Source organism: Drosophila albomicans, chromosome 3 (assembly GCF_009650485.2).
Source record: "Drosophila albomicans strain 15112-1751.03 chromosome 3, ASM965048v2, whole genome shotgun sequence".
Taxonomy (NCBI): domain Eukaryota; kingdom Metazoa; phylum Arthropoda; class Insecta; order Diptera; family Drosophilidae; genus Drosophila; species Drosophila albomicans.
This window is the reverse complement of record NC_047629.2, coordinates 42168360-42182917: the sequence shown is the minus strand read 5'-3', so window position 1 is coordinate 42182917 and position 14558 is coordinate 42168360. Positions and strand designations below refer to the sequence as shown.

Below are 14558 nucleotides of genomic sequence, written 5' to 3'. Positions count from 1 at the left end.
CTTTTTGATTGATGTGCCGCATTCAATCATTTCGATTCGTACATTTATCGATTGGCAATTAAATTCATAAATTGTTAACAAAATTTTTATTACTCCTATGTATATTGATCGACGTTAATTGGCTCCTCGTCATTGTGTTGTTGTGTGTGTCAGACTATAGCAAAATCCAATTAGCTGCACATTGTTTGTCAAGTGTTGCTAAACGTCGTGTCGAATGTGTGTCCAATAAAATTGTCTTTAATCTATTTTCAGTTTGATCACACATTTCTCTTTCTTCTTTTAATCACCATTTGCAAACGTTTCAATGCCAAGGTTAGCACAGGAAATGTCACTTGATAAGTGTTGAATAACGTTGAGTGGGAATTATTATTAATTTGATTGAGAAAACAGTAATTGAATGGTGTTAAAAAGTTTGTAAGAAAGTACTATTTCTGTGAACTAGAACTGAACTACTGCACATATATTTTGGTCCTATACAATGTAGCTTTTTTGATAGATCGAAAGGAAATAATGTAGTAAAGAATTCATCCGACCAGTGTTAACAAACGCATTAACATATTTTGAGTTATGTATAAGGGATAAATATTTTGAATACTTTGAAATGATGTATTTTTTCTAATAATTTTAAATTTTGAAGTTTTATACAAATTTAATTATGTTTACTAAAAAGAAATTCAAAGTCACTGTTAACTTTGAATTTCCCTACACTGTATCAGTATTGGTAAAGCCCACAAATAATTGTTGTTAAAAATAGTTATATTAGTGTTGCAAAGCACCAAAATAAGCAGAAGAACTAAAGCCAATTCATTGGTAAATAATGTTGGCTGCCTCAAGTCAACTTTTGTCAACTTTTGACTATACTATAAATTCTTTTCATTTATGTTATATTCGGTAATTTCCTTTAAAATATTTAAGAAGTTCTCTAAATTTTTTGTGCTTTGATTCAAAGCTGTAGAACACAAATTTCAGTATGTCGAAAATTTTTTAGTTTTATACAAATTTTCTATTTTTAAAATATTTTTTCATTTTTAATTATGTTTACTCACAAAGATTTCAATGTCACTGTTAACTTTGAATTTCCCTTTATTATCAGTGTTGGTCAAGCCCACAAATAATTGTTAAAAATCGTTATATCAGTGTTGCAAAGCGTCAAAATAAGCAGAAGAACTAAAGCCAATTCATTAGTAAATAATGTTGGCTTCCTCAAGTCTACTTTTGTGTTAAATTTGCAAACTTTTATGACGCATTGCCAAACTTTTATCATTGTATTCGTAAACTGTTTACTGAGAACTTGCCTTTGTCTTTTGGCTAAATATTTAAAGCTTTTGTTGCCAAGCTGCAGTATTTACTCGTTTGCTATTGCCTTGTTAATTAATTTATGGCTAGACCTTTGTTTGCAATACATTTTAAGGCTAATACAAAAGGCGGCAGCAGTTTTTCCGAACTCGAATTTAAATTTGTTATAAGTAGCAGCTGTGGCCAGATTTGTCTGAGTGTGCAGAGCTTTCAACACTTTCGCTGCAGTTGGTGGCCTTCAACTGGCTAACTGATGAATCAATCAAAAGGTGCATTGGCCCTGCCAAGAATAAACAAGACAAGGCAAAGGGCCAAGAAAATACAACAAGAAAAGCCAAGGGAAGCGATCAACCACAAAAAACACAAAATAAGCAAATATAATAATCAAGTGTAATCAATGTAATTCGACTGACAGCATTGCATTTGTTTATCGAGAGGAGTGAAGCTTGTTGGTGGGGGGAAGGGAGTGAAGTGAGAGTGGGAAATGAAGAGGAGAGAAGCGAAGACAAAGCCCAAGAGAAATAAAATGCATAACAGGCAAAATGCATTTTATGAGGAGTTGAGCTCGCTGGGCACGTCGTAAATTTGATTTGGTTTATTTTCATTTGTTGTGCTTATTTTTTGTCCCCTACTTTGTTTCCTCCCTCTCGCTCTCTCTGTGCATCTAAACTTTGGCTACTTTCCACTTTTTTTTTTGTGGTGGCAGCTGTAACAGCAGCTGATGTGGCAAGTTCGAAGTGGTAAGTTGTAGGTGAAGAGTCGACCTCTGGGCCAAGTTTGCAATGTTTGCTGTTGATGTTGCTGTTGCAGTCGGGGTCGCCATAAATTTCACTTTTACTCGTTTCATATGTAATTTGATTTTATATTGGGCATAATTTCTGCGCCGCATTTTACAACACTGGCAGCTGCCAGGTTTTTCTGTTTTATTCGGGTTTTTTGTTTTTGCTTATTGACAGCAGCAGGCAAAAAGCAGCTAAATTAATGATCACATTTGACATTTGTTGATTACGTGTGCTTTTGCCACATGTGGCAGCGACTTATCTTTAGGCTTATCCGCCGCAAAAATTAGCATGTGGCCTAAGCACAAAATGTGGAGCACACAGAAAATCAGTCAGGAAAGTGTTGCAAATTATAAGGCACCAGCGAGCGTCGTGTCCAGCATGCAGAGTAGGCGGCAAATTGGTCACAGCTAAAGGGGGCGTGTCAAACGAGAGGGGGGAGAGAGAGGGGGAAGTGTGCCTATGCTTAGCTGGCGGCGATCAAATGCAAATTGTTGCATCAGACATCAGAGAGAGGGAGACCGAAGCCGAAAAGCGGGCTAGGAGAAACTCGAGACTCAAATGAAGCGGTTTAAAGCGGGCATCATGAACTGCTCTGCTCCAGAGCCGCAGGCTTGACAGCCACAATGAGAGGCAGCGGCAGCTGTTGTTGCTGCTGCCACAGAGGGCAGCCAAGTTTTGCTGTGTGGGTCAGTTGCAAGTTAGTTGGGAGTGCGTGCCTTGCATGAGTTACGACATTCAGTGTAAATAACGTGGCACGAGTCACAACGGAAGCCAAGCTTCCAAGGCAGAGACTGCATCTCTCTTTCTCTCCCGCTTGCTGGCTCACAAATTATACACAATTAAAATGTGGTTACCGAGAGCGTTTACAAAACGATTGCAATTATATGCTGTGTCTTGCCACAGGCCAAAAGCAACAGCAACAGGGAGTCGACTCCACTCAGAACTTTGCACCGGGAAACGATTTAAGTGCTCTAAATCAGAGCAAAAGCTGGAGTAGAAAAGAAGAAGCAGAGGAAGCTGGAGAGAGGGAGTCGTGGGCAGAAGAATCTCGGTAAAACTGGGTCAATGTGATTATAGGAAAAAACTTTCACTAGCAGCCAGCTGTGTGTCAAGTGAGTGGGATGCATGCACATAGAATCAAGAGAGTGAAGAGTAGAGAAGTGTGCAGAGTGTGTAGCGTAGAGTAGTGCAGATCAGAGAAGTGGAGAGTGTATAGGATAGAGAGTGAAGAGTAGAGAAGTATGCAGAGTGTGTAGAGTAGAGCAGTGCTGAGCAGAGAAGTAAAGAGCAGAAAAGTAGAGAGTGTATAGGATAGAGCAGTGCAGAGCAGAGCAGTAAGGAATAGTGCAGAACAAGTAAGTGGAGAGTGTATAGGATAGAGCAGAGCAGTAACGAATAGTGAAGAGTAAAGAAGTGGAGTGTAGAGAGAAGTGCAGAGCAGTGAAGCCACGCAAAATTGAGAGATTGTTGCTGTTGTCGTTGGATGCAATTGAAAGGCTAGAAAGGAACTCGTTATGCCAAAACAAAGCCAAACATAGAAAGTGGAAGACACTTTTATTTGTGTCGTGTTCTTAAGTAAAAGTAAAAGATAATAACTTCAAAGTGGTATAGAGAGGCTGTAAAACTGTCACAAAGTATAAAGAGTATGCAGTAGATTGCACTTACACATAAATTGCAATTTGCAAAGAATTAGAAGAGATTATCTAAATTTGCATTTACATCTATAAGATTATATTTAAGATATTTTGAATAAAGAATCTATAATCTTTCTGGACTTGCTTAAGAATAAACAAGTAAGAAAGCTATGTAGTCTCTGAGATTTAGGGCTTCATACGGACGGACAGACAGACAGACAGAAAGACGGACATGGCTATATTATCTCGCCTGTTAAAGCTTATCAAAAATATAAAAGTATATACTTTATGGAGTGGGAGATGACTCTTTCCTATGCCCTATGGAGAGCGGGTATAAAAAGACTTTTTGAACCCATACTAAAATCTCTTAATAGCCATAATAAGATTAATAAAGATTGGTCTATTGTAAAAATCACTTGTAATCAAAGAAATTAGCCTTAAAAACTCGCAGAATTACGTGTGATATTTAATCATTAAATAAGAGTTATACTTTGTGTGATTTGTGTGATATTTAATCATTAAATATGAGTTATACTTTGCTTTTCTTTTTAAATTAAAATAGAAATTTATTAGAACATTGCTATCACTGTTATGAAGAAAGTGTACCATATATTCGGCATCTTCACAGCAAATTTAAATACCAAAATTACTCCTATTTAATTCCTATTTCTATTTTGAAATTGCATTCGCACAATTAACTAATTGCAAATTCATGACATCAATATGATGCATCAATGCAAGTCACAAAGTTGCACTTTAGCTGTTTTTTCTCAAGGATATCACAGAAATTACAAACGTTTAAATTAACCATTTGCTGGAATTTGCCAACAAAAAAAAAAGACAGAAAGATAAATCATTTAATTAGCAGCAATCACGAAACAATTGATGGCAGAATTAATGTCTCTCCAGGCATTTGAGCTCTCTTGAGAAGGTGAAATTGTACTTTTTCTAGAAATGCAATTGCCACTAACATAGAGTTGCCTTAGGATTGAAGCATCTGTCGATGGCGATTGGTTGCAAGTTGCAAGTTGCTGCTGCGTTTGCCGCGTTGATTACATTTCGAGGCATTTGCGGCATCGTCGGCATTTTCACCAAATGAATTAATTAAATCAGTGAGCAGAGACACTTTTGTAATTAGAAATGCCCGCATTTGGCGCTGAGGCGGACACAAAAAAGGCGCAATAATGTAAACTTAAGGAAAGGAAAGCGGCGCCACACAAAATGAGGCATCACAAAGTGGTTGCATCGCTTTTATTTTATTTTACTTTAGTTTGTTTTTTCCAAGAATTCAAGAAATGCAATGCGTTTTCGGCTCATTTTCTAAACGTAAATAGAAAACAGCGGCGAGGTCGGATTTTATTATAGCTTGGCAAGTTTAAGGCTAAAGTCAAGGCGATCTCAAAAAGTGTATTTATGGACGCATTTAACTTACCGCTGTGGAGCTGCGTTTGCGCAGTAAATTGTCCAGACAGAGTTGCAGCTCAAAGGCCTTCAAATAGAGCAGATGATAACGATCGCGTAGACGCTCCAAATTGCCTTCACCTTTTCTTGGATGAGCTGTGGATGGAGCTGCTGTTGTTGGAGCTGCTGTTGTGGCTGCTGTGCTGGGCGTGGTCAATGGTGCACCATCTGAGGCAAAACCGCTGCTTAGACTATTCGATTTGGTCACCGATTCGCTGGTCGTCGACTCACTCGAACAGTTGCTGGTGAGGGAGGCAGGCTGTTGTGTTGCGGTTGCTGTTGCGGTTCCTGTTTGCTGTGATTGCTCTGCTGCCCGTTCCCTTTCAGAGGCGGCTCGTATGCAAGCGCTTACAACTCGAGCGTGTGATACAATTTCATGGTACAACACCTGGAAAAAGACAGCGAGAAGAAAAAAGAAAAGTCTTAATTGGCGTTGACAGGCAATTGGAAAGCGCACACATCACGTATACTTAATATATATAACCCAAGTTGTAAATGAAGTTGTTGAGTGTCTTTGGGCTTGTGCTTGTCTTTTTCTTTTCGCGTGGGTTTTTCGCCCAGCCAAAAAGAACATCAAAGTTTGCCTTTGTCTTTGGGTGCAGCACTCAGTCCCAGAACTGAGAACTCTAATGACTTGACTGCACCTCGTGCACTGAAGGAAAAAAGGGCTTACTTAATGAACTTTGAATCTAGTCAACTTAAATATAAATTTAACCTTCAGCCAAAAATAAATTTAAGACTATTTAGTAAATTTGAAACGAAATTATATACATTTGTATTGAATTTAGTAAAAGGTGTAAGTGTAGCAAGCTTCTTAGTTAGTATAAAGATAGCATATAGTTAGTATAAAGTGTAGTAGTTTCTTTACTTCAATTTAAATTAAATACTAAGTATACTTTGGATTGCAACAATTTAATCCTATTTTAGTTAGGTACAACAAACTTTAGAGTTCAATGAAGAGGAACAGTATTATTATGCTCCGTTTTTATTGAAGTATTAGTATGTACATATATATTTAGTATAAAGTGTATTATCTTTCTTTACTTATTCGAGATTGTTACAAACTGTTTAGTTAGAATATAGTTAGTATTAAGTGCACTAGGCTTTATTGCTTATATTTAAATTGAATACTAAATGTAGTTTGAAGTCTTATATGAATTTTTAGTTAAGTTCAACAAACTTTAGAGTTAAATTAAATATTAAAGACAGTATAAAGAGTATATTTGAATTTAATTTTATATAATGTTAGTATACAGTTAGCATAAAGTATATAAGCTTTTTTACTTCAATTTAAATTAAATACTAAATATAGTTTAAAGTGAAATATTATCTTGATTTGTTTTTATTGAAGTGCCTCAAACTTCATAGATAAAGAAACCGTCAACAAATTAATCTTTTGTGTTATCTCTACAATTTATCTTTCAATATTTCCACAACTCTTTCTGCGAGTGCAATTGACTCCTGGCATCGTCTGCATTTCCGTTTTGGGGGGCAGACAACCAAAGCATCTTTTTAGATTTTCATCACTCATTTGTCATCTTCGCCCCCAAACACACAAAACAAAGGTCAAATCCCACACACTATGTTATTGCATAAGCCGTCGTCTCCATTGTTTTGTCTGCGCAGATTAATCGATAAATTGTTGATGGGCGAAAAAGACTTTCCGCATTGTGTCCACTCTCAGCGCAGCGTGCGATATTCAATTTATCAAAAAGCAACTATGAAAATAATTACAATGTAATTGACACGCACCGGTCAAAGTTGACCTCCAACTCTGAAGCTGCAGTTGAAGGCGGGTCGCAGTCAGAGGCGTGGCAAATGCTGCAAATGCCGCACAATGACACCCACTCAAAATAGCCAACGACAGGCTGAAAGAAAAACCACATGTTGGGAAGAAGAAGAGACCTCTGACGTTTGTTAATCGCACATTGATCTTCATACAACAGTTTAACCCCGAAATGAACTCTTGCATCATTTTGACTGTTGGCTAAGTAAATAGCAACAACAACTAGTATTATAATGGCTGTCTGTCGATAAATATGATAAAGCGTCTTTTTGCTTGTTGCAACACCTGGACAATCACACATCCTTGAACCGCATTTGAAGAGGTGAAAATGTTTTATGCACTCAACTCATAAATATCAATTTTCACCTGTTCCCTTTTCCCTGCAACAAATTGAAATGTCACACACACAAAAAGGCGATCGTCGTGAGTTTATGAAATTGATTGCCATCGACATTTTGACATTTTGGCAAACATTTCGACAGCTGCTGCAAAGACCAGAATGATTTATTTTGTTCGCTTTTGCTTTTGCTTTTGCGCGAAAGTCTGCAGCGGGAAAGTTTTTCATTTTTGGCGGTCAATTTTGACTTTTACTCTTGATCAAAGTTGACAACAAAATTTCCCTTGCAATGTAAATATTTAAAAATCTCTTTCGAGTTTTTCCACCAAGTTTATTCTTTGCAGAACTCATCAATATGTGGATCTTTATCACTTTGTTATGCTTCTTCTCTCATAAACAAACTCGCTTCCAGTTCAATGGCTTTATAGTTAACAACGTTGCTTCGATCGACAATTTTCCTGTAAATATTTAAACGAGCTGCACATTGGAATTTCCTTGTTTCTTGCTAGACAATTTTCTGCGTCATTACAAACACGAGCTCAAAATTGTTTGCATTATGATTTTTATCATTATATCTAATTATGAGCTGCAAAAGAACTCTTGAGAGAGAGAGAGAGGGAGGAGGAAACTTCATTTTAGAGGCTTGGCCATTTTGGGCAAATAAAAATCAACTTTAGTTCAGTCTTTACTTGAGGTGAGTCGAGTCATCTTCCAAGTTCTTGAGAGCTTCGAGTCTAGGCAGGTGTGTGGAGGCGGGTGGGTGTGGCACAAGCGGCTGCTTATTTGCGATACTTGCGGCTCATTACATTCGCAGAAGAGAAGCGAACGAGAGACAGAGAGGGAGAGAGGGAACAAGCTTCAACTCTAGAGTCAGCCACGAGGCAAGACACATTGTGGCTGCCACAGAGCAACGCCTTTCTCTTTGTTTAGTCGAGTTCAGTTGTGGCTGCTTTGGTTGCTGGAGGTTGGCTGCTGGGCCTTGCGGTGGCTTTGCCACCACTCCCAATCTTTGCACGACTCTTGGTCTTGGCAATTTGGCGAGCCTCTTAATGCATTTTGCACACGCTCACTCACCCACCCACCTGAAAGCTGAGCTGAGCCACCAGAAACACCAGCAACAACAACAAAAGCTAAACCAAAAAGAAGAGAACAAAATATGAACCAGAATACGTTTTGTTTTTTTATGCAAAAAGTTCGTGACTAATCTGCGACTGAACTTGAGATGTTCTCCGCTGTTGTGATTGCAATTGAGACTTTGAGACACTCAACCAGCGGCGCCCATTGGCAAAAAGATATTGAAGGCAGCGCAGAGCAAAGTTCAGCTGAGAAGTTATGGCTAAAGAAAAGTGAATGCACTGTAGTCGAGAAATGCAGCAAACGAAAAGAATAACAAATAAATAATACAAATGAATGTTTAAGCTGAGCTGACTGACTTTTCAAGCTGACCATGAATATTGTAAGGAGTCATTTTTCTTGGTATTGCACTAAAATGTAAATCTTTTATTTTATGTCTAAAAACTGGGAAAAGGTGTCTTTAAGATTTCTGAAAATTTGGTTGCGATCAGATAAGATGCGGAAATTATTTAAGAGATACTTTTAAATGGGGAAAAACGCCAATTTACTACGTTGTTGTTGTTTTGGCTGACAATCTGGTATATTTTGCTCTCCATGGTATATTTTGAATGTGGTGCTTTATCGACATACCAAATATATTCTTTGGTATTTTTTAGTATTTTTGTATTTTTTTAGTGTATTTTAAAATTAATACCTCACATCTTGAATGTAGTACTAAATATATATACCAAATATGATATTTGGTATTATATTTTCGGTATATTAATTTAGTATATTTTAAAATTAATACCCCACCTCTTGAATGTGATACTGTATTGATATACCGAAAAAATAATACCAATATGACATTTTAAAATTAATACTGCATTGTTTTGAGTAGTGGGTATCTCACAGTCGAGCACACTCGACTTACTTGTTTTAAATTGTTCTAGCTTAATTTATATTATAGATATTTTATGCACATTTTATTTATACTCCATATTATATTTTTCAATGTTTTTAGCTAAACTTTTTATCTATTTGTGTTTATAATCTAAATTATATTTCTAAATTTTTCCAGCTTGGTTTTTATTATATTTTTAAATTTCCCATAAAGTAAAAACTCTTCCTTTCCCTTTTCAATCTATAAATTCATATTAATAATATTTTCCATTTTCATTTGCTCATAATAAAATGTGCATATTTATATAACTTCAACTCTCATTTATAACTTTTACAGCCCTTTCTATTTTTATGCACACTTTTCATTAACTCAAACTCAAAATTGTTTTGCTATTATTTATTTGGCAATTTATCTCACATTAATTTAAAGTATTTAGTGGTTAAATAATATGAATTTTATTGGCCCCTATCAATTAGTTAAGTAACTTTTCACGTGCCACTAATTGTTTTATATTTCTTTCAAATTTCCCATTCAGCATCGTCTTTCACATTCCACATTTACTTCTGTGTTGACCACGTCGTATAGGTCGTATACGTAATATGCCTAATTTGCCTTTTACATTTACAGCATTCTTTTTATGATTTCTCATAAGTTAAGCTACAGCTTGATTATGATTTGTGAGTATCCATTAAGCATTAAACTAGAAAAGCTAAAAAATGAGTTTCTGCCACAGTTTTGCCAGCGAAATGCTAATTGGGCAGCCGAAGCAGAGATTGCAACACTTTTTACAACAGTGTCCTCCAATTGTTGTCTGTCTGCCACACCATGACGCACACACGCAGACTTCTTTATTTGTGATTTCTCATTCGGGGCACAAAACGAATTTCATGCAAATGTTGAAGAAATCGTGCGTCTTCTAATGCGTTGTCTATTTATAAAAAGCTAAATACTGGGCACGTCTCTCTATCTCTAGATCTTTTTCGTTTTTGCTGACTGAGTGTGAGGTTCGTTGACTCACAATGTTGTGGCTATAGTTAGTTGAGCAATCGTTGCTGCCACACCAGCAGCAACAACACTAACAACAACAATTAACTAGCTGCTACAAAAACATTATCATTCATTATCGAAAACGTCAGTACGTGACCTCGACCGCGTTTCTTAAATTCTTTATCGCCCCTAGACAATGTTTTTTGTTGCTGTTGCTTTTTCTGTGGGGAGGCATCCGCCCATCTTTGCTCTATTCTCAATACACAATCTGTGAATCATTTCGTGACTACTAAAATTTGTTGTATTCATAAATGTCATTCACAAGTCAGTGCAAGTCGCGCTTTAGCAACATTTTATTGGCATTAGGAATTAGGCTTATGGATTAAACATGTCAAAAAATATCTAAGCATATTTTCTGCACAGCAGGAAGTCAATGAACGAATCCCCAAGACGACAACAACAACGATAATAATAACAACAACAAACATTTCCAACATGTCACATAAATTGGAACGCGCACAACTTTTCGCTTTTTTTTTTTGCTCACTCGGGAAATATTTTCGTAGTGAAATAGTCACGGCATTTGGAACACTTCCAAATCGCTATCGAAAAAGCGCCTTTAAATAGACCAAATACACGCCAAGTAGAAAAAAATTGGACTGCCCGGTTTTGGGGAAGCGACTAATTTGAGCGTGCAACAAGCAAAACTGCGCTGACTCTAATTACCTGGACAACACATCATGTTGCACGATAGTTGAGTTCAGTTCAGTTGAGTTGCATTGACTAGAGTTGGGGGAGTTAGAGTGAGAGAGATCTCTCACTATTGACAAGGTAAATGACAAATGACAAGCGGAAAGACGGGAAATGGAGATGGAGATGTTGCTGGAGACCCAGACAACGAAATTGACACTTGCGACACGGCGAGGTGTGAGAAAATCAACAAAGTGATCTTCGTTTTGTAGGTGTCAAACTAAGGGATACCCTGTGAAAGTTTCTCGTTATGAAAAAGTTGAGAAATAAGATGAAGATGTATAAAATTTCAATAATTTTTAAAATGTTTATAACTACATTTCGAAATTACATTTTAAGAAATTCAAATTCAAATTGAAAGAGTTTAGAGTAAAGGAAGAAGAAAGGTAAGTTTCATCATTTTTATAATTTTAAGATGTTATTCAAAAATATATGTTTACTCAGCACTTTAATTGTTTTTTCGTTTCTATATATTGAGTTAATGAAATTTTATAGAATATGGTGCATTTCAATCATTTTTATAATATTTCTACTAACTTTTTTTAGTACATTTCCAAAAATACAAAGGCAATACAAAATTTTTCCTTTTTCTTTCCCAAGAACAATTCTAATTTCGTTATTCTTCACGCTACAACACAATTGAGCACAATTCGTGAGATGTAGGAAATATGTTATGAAATTAATGTATAGTTTCTTTAGAATTTTGTTTGTGAAATAGTTCAAGGGATAATTTTTATTCTTATATGATTTTTTATTCAACGAACACATCGACTTTAAATAGTTATCGTATTTTCATTATGCAAACTCACATATTCTTGGTTTTTCTATTTCATAAATCTTCACAGTTTATTACACTCTTTTGTCACTTTTCTAGGGTATACTTTTTTGAGGTGGAGCCCTCATAGGAAGTGAGTGCAGTTAAGCCACTCGGTCGAGGTGCTTGGGTGTTAAGTGCAACACTCTATCGCACGTTGCTTGTCAGCGAGCAATTAATCTGCCTGGGAGTCATTCAAAGCAAACAAATGACCCAACTGCTGACCCAGAAAACAGGCCAAAAAAAGGCAATCGGAATGATGTCAACGTGCTGCCAGCAAATGCACTGGGATTTAACCCACAAAGAGAAAAAGAAGGAGAGAGAGACTTATACTGAAAACGGTTCTTAGAATGCAGCAGCAGACAAAGAGACGAACAGACAGAGAGTAAAAGAGCAAACAGTTAAAAACCCGGCTCGTCGCGGACTATTGAGTAACATATCAAAGAGAGAGAGAGAGACGAAGAAGTAAGTAAGGGGAAGAAGAGGATAGCGACCAACGAAGCTGGCTGATATTAAAGAGACGACGACAACGACACGGTTGACATAATCACGTTCGAGTGTCACGTTCGGAGCTGGCCACGATAAGACGACGACCGAGACGAAGTTGCCGCCGACGACGACGACAACGACGAGAGACGATGATGATAATAATAATGATGATGGTGATGATGATGCTGCTGTAGCTTTTGTTGCCGTCACGTTCTCAAAGTCCATGGGGGGGAATTTTTCTTTTTGGCTCGACAAGCGAGAACAAGTTTCGTCTTCGTCTGTTTTGTCAACCGTTTGTTAAGTTTTTCCTTGTGGTCTCATTAAAAACATGTTACATGCTTTTTAATGCTTAAACTGATTATGAAATAGCCAAGCTTTAACTGTTTATGTAATTAATTTTGGGAACTTAAACTTAACCAAGTCTCGTACTTTCTCAGAATCTAGACAAAAACTACTTTGATTGATCATTTTTAGGCTGCTTTTATTTCACTCATTTATTTGTGCTTAAAAAGCAAATCCTTTGTGCTCGCTTTCACTGCACTGCAACTGAAGCATTAAATTTCAATTATTACAACATCAAGGGGCAGCAATGGAAGTCGTCTCTGGCTTTTGTCTTCACTTGGCTTGGCTTGTCTTGGGTCGCTTTCTATTTATTGCACAATTAACAAGTCGTTAGCCCAAAACGTTTTTCGGGGGGGATCTCTCAACTACTTTTAGCGGTACCTGGTACATTGACCGTTGGTAATAATATCGTTTTAATTGCCAGACGGAATAGCTTTCAACTACCGAATTTCAACCTAGAGTAACTAACTAACTAACATACTATACATATATATTCACTTAGTTAGTCAATGGGCAATAAAGATTAAGACTCAACCTTTCATTGAAAGTGTTCGCCATGCTTCGACTCTTTTTGGCTGATCTTGGCTAAAAGTGACCTTGCCAATGGTATTTGAAATGAAGTTGCTGGCTTGGTAGTTGGGTCATTTGGCGCTGTCGTTTATAGCCCACACTCTTGGCCAGGCACTTAATTGCACTTCAGTTGTGGCTTTGCCCCAAAGACCACACGACGCGACGACTCATTTCGTTTGATGTGTTGAAAGTGTTCAACATGTCCACTACAACTACTGAGTATGTTGTTTTTTTTTTTTGGGGGGGGCCTTGTTTGGTAATCCGATATGTTGTGAGAGAGCTCTCGAGTTGGGTATCAAATGTGGCAGCAAGATTTAGGTGAACAAGTTCACTGAACTCCGGAAGGTCAATACTTGACGTGATTTGCTCCAATTTTTTTGTGTCTGACTTCTTTCATTGTAGAAAGCGCAGCATATTTGAAATAATTGTGGAAAAATCAAACAACAATAACTCTTTGGCACAAATCCAAATCCGATTTCAAATCCATTGTGATTGATTTTCCGATCTCCGCACAAAAATGGTAACTAACCATAAAACAAGCACGGGGGGCACATTTTCTTTGGCTAAGCTTGGCTTTCCCATTTGGCAGCACATTTTCACAATTTTCTGGCAGCTCGCGACAGTTAACAAATGATCGCCGGTAAAAATCCACATAAGCTGCACTTGACAAATGCTCATAATCGACGTTGACCAAATGCGTTTAGCCATCAAATGCAAATGGCCAAAATATGGAAAATTACCATGGAAATGGTAATGGAAAAGCTTTGCATAGTTTGACTAATTATTGAGCAAATAATAATCACAATTATTGTTGTGCAACATTTAATTGGGCAATTACAATTTCCACGAGCTCTGATTGAAGGTTGCAACTTAATGGGGCACATTGTGCACTGCAACGAATCTTTACTATACACTCAAGTCAAGGTCAACATTGTAGATTGTCGTACATTAATCTTTGCATCTCAAACATGCGGGTTAACTCTTGGGTTAATCTGTAGTTGTTTTGATGGTGGGAGACCATTAAGGAATCTGTTGATAAGACATGTGGCATCCACAGACAATCGCATTGCACTGTGGCAGTTGCAGCAGCTAATCTGTGTAATTTTTATGCGCCAAACTGAACTTAGGGTGACCTTATTGGGAATGGGAATAGATGGAACTGTAATTTATGCATGGCATAGCAAAGGATTATCAAAGTATTTGTGTAAAGAAGTCACATGCTAAAATCAAGTGATGGGAGATTTGATTTATGCTCAACTGTTGCGCAATATAAGAAAATGTATTTTGAGTAAAACAATAAATACTGTGGCGTTTTGTAACTTAATAAATAACGAAATTTTGTATTTATTTCTA

At 37.0% G+C, this 14558-nt stretch overlaps 1 protein-coding gene across 1 annotated transcript in view; it reads right to left on the bottom strand.

Annotated features, from left to right (window-relative positions):
• The window catches only part of LOC117568270 (klarsicht protein), a 129829-nt gene that overhangs the window by 41297 nt on the left and 73974 nt on the right, over positions 1-14558 (bottom strand). The window contains 1 exon segment of the mRNA XM_052003505.1: positions 5145-5561. Within this exon segment, the coding sequence (XP_051859465.1) occupies positions 5145-5561 (417 nt within the window).